The sequence below is a fragment of the Neophocaena asiaeorientalis genome, unplaced genomic scaffold (genome assembly GCF_003031525.2).
Source record: "Neophocaena asiaeorientalis asiaeorientalis breed wild unplaced genomic scaffold, Neophocaena_asiaeorientalis_V1.1 scaffold78, whole genome shotgun sequence".
In the NCBI taxonomy this organism is placed as follows: Eukaryota; Metazoa; Chordata; class Mammalia; order Artiodactyla; family Phocoenidae; genus Neophocaena; species Neophocaena asiaeorientalis.
In genome coordinates, this window is record NW_020175018.1 from 1,509,131 (window position 1) to 1,513,909 (window position 4,779).

The 4,779-nt window shown below is 41.2% G+C and overlaps 1 protein-coding gene across 1 annotated transcript in view; it reads right to left on the minus strand.

Annotated features, from left to right (window-relative positions):
• Positions 1–614: 614 nt before the first annotated feature.
• Positions 615–4,779, minus strand: part of TNFSF15 (TNF superfamily member 15) — a 24,777-nt gene continuing 20,612 nt past the window's right edge. The window contains exon 5 of the mRNA XM_024762756.1: positions 615–4,231. Within this exon, the coding sequence (XP_024618524.1) occupies positions 4,139–4,231 (93 nt within the window). The 3' untranslated portion in view covers positions 615–4,138. The remainder of the gene's footprint in view (positions 4,232–4,779) is intronic.

The following is a 4,779-nucleotide window of genomic DNA, read 5'->3' on the forward strand; positions in this document are numbered from 1 at the left end:
GGAGGAGAGCGTTATCCTCTTCTCCCTTAACCCATGTCTCATTTTACCTACAGCTATTAGCTGGAAACAAATGAAATTTCAATGTGACCCTTTCTGACCCACAGAAATGGCAATTTAATATGGTCCCACCCTATTATTGGCTGAGCATCAATGGTGACTCTAACTACTGCTCTGGGAAATGGAAAGAGATGGATGAGTTGAACCCTTTTAATTCTTGCTGATTGCCATTTCATGAGTGGCAGCATGTATAGTTTCAGAGAGACCTGGGTCCAAATTCTGGCTCCATCAAGTACTAATATGACTCTCTCTGGCCTTTCTTTCTCTTTTTTTAGGGTTGTTTGCTGTGAGTTTAAGCCACTTAACCACAGAGTCTCCTAATTCATAAAAGGAACTAAGTATATTCCCTCCTTCTCTTCCTTTCCCTCATCTGACCAGAGTGGCACAATCTGTGGGGTTTCATAGTCAGTTTGTCATAGGATTTATTATGACCTGTGAAAATCAGTTGCCATTTTGAATTCAAATACATGGAGAACTAGAGGCATTTTAAAACCCCAAGAGGTTATCCTTAGACCTTAATCTAGAAAGAAAAGTAAATGAACAGATGGACAAAAGAATTGATCTAATTACTAAAATTCTGCAGCTTTCAATGCCAATTTATTAAGTTACATCTATTAAATACTTTAAACACGTACAACATTTCATTCACAGTGATTGGAATTCATACAGTAGTGCTGGAAGACAGGGCGCTCATATCAGTTAAATACATATCCAACAACATACAATATGCAGTTTACCTCGGGTTTGTGATGTTTTAACATAAAACATAAAATCAGTAAAAGCACATGGGGCTTATCATTAAAACCACATAAACACCTATACTTGTTTAATCTTTTCACCCCTGAAACAAAAGGGGGGAAGTTACGTATTTTAATGACTTTATAAATAAAGTCATCTGATTAAGTTCAGCTACTTTATTTACTCAGCATTGTGTGTCTCCTTCCTCCTGAATGCATATGCAACATGGTGGTGGGACTTGCCTGTCATACTCCCTCTTGCCTTGGCTCTCCAGCATCTAGGTAAGTGCTGCCATGTGACATATGCTCAAGAAAATAACTGAGTCGTGGATGACATGGAAAGATTGCTGGGCTGGGTGTCAGGAGATATGCATTCTAGCCTCACACTGCTACTAGCTACTGTCTGGCATTGGGCCATTTACGTCACCTTTCTGAGCCTTGCTTCCTTCATCCTTAAAATGATGGAACTTGGAGCAGATAAGCTCTGCAGATCCCGTCAGCTCTAAAATTCCATGACGTGCTCTGTTGGTCAACATCTCAGAGTCACTTGTGTTGGACAATCTCTGAACAAGTGGGAAATGGCAACCACTTCTAGGCTAGAAGTCCTGAACTCTTGACAAGACCTGCCAGGTTCTTAATGATCAAATAGAACACGCAGAAGTCAATTGAAAAATGACCATGTAATCAAAGATTTGGAAAAGACCTCAGAAATCCTTTGGCTCAATCCTTTCTCTCACCTCAATGAAGGAATGGTTTCTACAAAAGCCTTGAGATGAGCCCTTTGCTTGAATGTCTTCTGGGACCGAGCAATCACTATCTGGGGACATTCTATTTTGGGGTGGAAAGTTCATTTGGATATCAAGCCAGAAATGGTAACCCTGTAACTTCAACTTACTAGCCCTAGCTTTTTCCTCTAGGGAGACATGGAAGAAATTTCTTCCCCCTTTCTACGTCACCCCATAGATATTTGATAATATTTCTCATGTCTTCCTCCAATTTCTCCTCCAGTTATTATTACTATTTAATAAGAGCAGAGGGTAATTGGGTGAGCCTAGGATTATGATTCAGGGGAACAGGATCCTAGCTCTAGATCACCATTAACCCATTGTGTAGTCCTGAACAAGTAAGTCCTGTCTGAGCTGGTATGGTATTTTCTTCTTAAAATGGGTGATGGAATGGATGGCAGGGGGTAAATGTGTGTCAGAGCTTGGAAAGTTGTAAATATGGTTAACAGAGTGGAGCAGGGCATAGATGTGACTACTCTGACCCTCACTCTCTCACTGCTGGAGCAAAAGCATTCAGGGGTTAATAGTCCACTGAATTCTTCCCAGGCCCAGCTGCCAGTGTGATGCAATAGCTCTTAATATCCAGGACAGCGGTACATCGTTTAAAAAATTTCTCCTAAAAATGGCAGAATACTTCCAGGACTCTGGGTCCTGGGAGAGTAAGAAGTCTTGAGGCGAGTGGCTTCTGCATGTGTTTTGCAAGGTGTAGCGTGTAAAGAGTCCTGTGCTGAAGAATTAATCCCCAGTGTCACAATCATGGAAACACGACAGGGAGAGGACTTGGGAAAATACCTTGCGAGAGAAACTTGGCAACAGACCTGCCGTGTGCACAGTGAGCTAATTGAACTTTTATAAGCCAGAGGGGTTATTGACGATCGCAGAGGTGGAATTTCCTCTGCGGTGACATAGCCTAGACTGAAATAGAGGCAAGGGCTCTGGCATGCCTAGTTATTGAACTGAACCAGACACCTTTCTGGATGTGAAAGTGTACTTTTTCACATTCTACATTATGTTAGTCAAAAAAATCTAGGAATTTTAGTAGCTTAAGCAATTTTGTTCCAAATAGATCTAAACCAGGGTCAAAATACTAGTGACTCCATGCATTTTGATCATGGCTTCTGTATTGGCTGAGAAACACAGGCTTTTCAAAACATCTGGGTTATCCATAAAGTTCTAATATTTTCATGGGTGTTGATGGCCAAACTCTAGTCTAGGAGATAATAAACCTTTCTCTACATGTGGCTTAAATAATGGATTTTAGCACAGAAAGTACCTTTATTTTCCCCCCTTTTATTTATGGAGAACTATCCTTGAATAGCTATTTAAAAAAACACTTAGAGTAAACACAAGTCATTTTGTTAATGATCATCCTTCATCAAATGGCACCCATTTTTGTAATGAGAAAATATCCATGTGTCTAAAGTTAGCTAATTAATTAGCTAATACAACCAAAATAAATTAAACGATCTGCAGACAATGGAGGTGCTAAGCAGTTAGAATGAATATGTCTGAGACTAAAATAATTTATCTTTGTATCCCCAGGGCAAGTAGGTACTCAGTAAGTGTGGAATTGATTTGAATTCAGCCTTTTCAGAGACATGGAATCGGTAAAACATTTTCTCCCTAAATTAACTATTTTCTAAAGCACATAAGCATGCGCCTTTTTCCCTTCCAAATCTTTGGATGCACCCCATTTACTCCTTTTAGGGGACCATCACATTCTTAAAAAGCATTCTCCCACCTCACTCTCCCAAGTAGTATGCTAAGTTTTGCTATGGACATCATGCCTAGGAAACAGAAGTTCTGACTTGAGTTCCACTAGGAACGTCTGGCTGGGCCTATCTGAACAGTAAAAGAAATATCAGAGAGAATTTAACAAATTCAGCAGTGAAGACTTGAGCACAATACAATCTTCAATAAACAACCTTGTGACAGGAGCAAAACAAATGTGTGGCAGGGATTTTTCCAAAGCCTCAAGTCTTCTAGGATAGTAGGAAATTCCTATTTGTTGGATAAACTTCCAGATGCCCTTTGGAAGAGAGGGAAGGTTTGAGGGCCCTTGGTATAGGGGTTCCTTTCAGTGGAGGGGACTCTGGACTCTTATGCATGCAGATCCTTTGCCATATCCCAGGTTGCTGGGTGTGCTCATGGGGATGCAGGCAGAGCATTTTCTTTCCCTAATAGGGTGTTAGTTCTGATCTTGGAGCCAGACTGGAGTCATTGATAAAGCATTCCTGATTTAACAATAAATACTGTTCTAGGAGTCAGTTGAGGAAACATTCTCTCATCAAGCTAGGTTTGTAGTTACTGAGAAACCTTTCCATTCTGCTTTAAGTAAAGGGTAATTAGTCTGAGATGCCCTTTCCCTGAGGCCATCCGCTGCCTGCCTACCTCCTTTCAGGAGTCACTCAGGCTTCACTCCCCTTGTGAAGTCACTTCTGAACCAGGTGGAGGTGACCGTGCCCTGCTCTGTGCTCATGCTGGGCCTGCGCTGTTTTGAGAAGCTGAGGGCTTTAGAACCTTAACCTCCCAACTCAGAAATTAAAAGTTAATTTTTATTTAATTATAACTCAACAGATATTGATCAAGTACTGCTACACCAGTCATCATGTTCAGGAACCCCATAATGCATGTCTCTGCCGCTGTAGTCTCCTGGTGAAAAGAGTAAGTAAGAGTGATGTCATTGCCAAATTTGCTTTCAGACCAACCTGTGAGGTCTCTCACAATAGGGAACATTTATTATAGAGACCAAGGTGCTGGAGATCACTCCGCATGTCACACTGACATGCTCTCAGACTTCACAGAATGCTCGAAGTTAGCATGTTTCATCCCCATGAGCTCATTTGATCCTGGGAAACAGATTGGTGGATTCCTCCTTTACAGACAAGTCAACAGAGGCTAAGAGAGCAGAAATGCCTCTCCAACCCTTGACATATGAGTGCAGAAAATTCATACAGATTAGAGGATATGAACTCATTGAAGCAATGGAAGGACCTTCTCAATGTTCAGCCTCTTCTTCAGGAAAGATGCCTTGGCTGGGCTGATTAGCCAATTCCACATTTAAATCCCTTTGAATATTTTAAGAGAAAAATACCCATATAACGCTCTGCATATAAAGTTGTGAATCAAACCTCAGAGCAGATCTCGGTTAACATCTCCAGATTTGGTGACTGATATTCCCCTTCCCCCCCCCCCCCCCC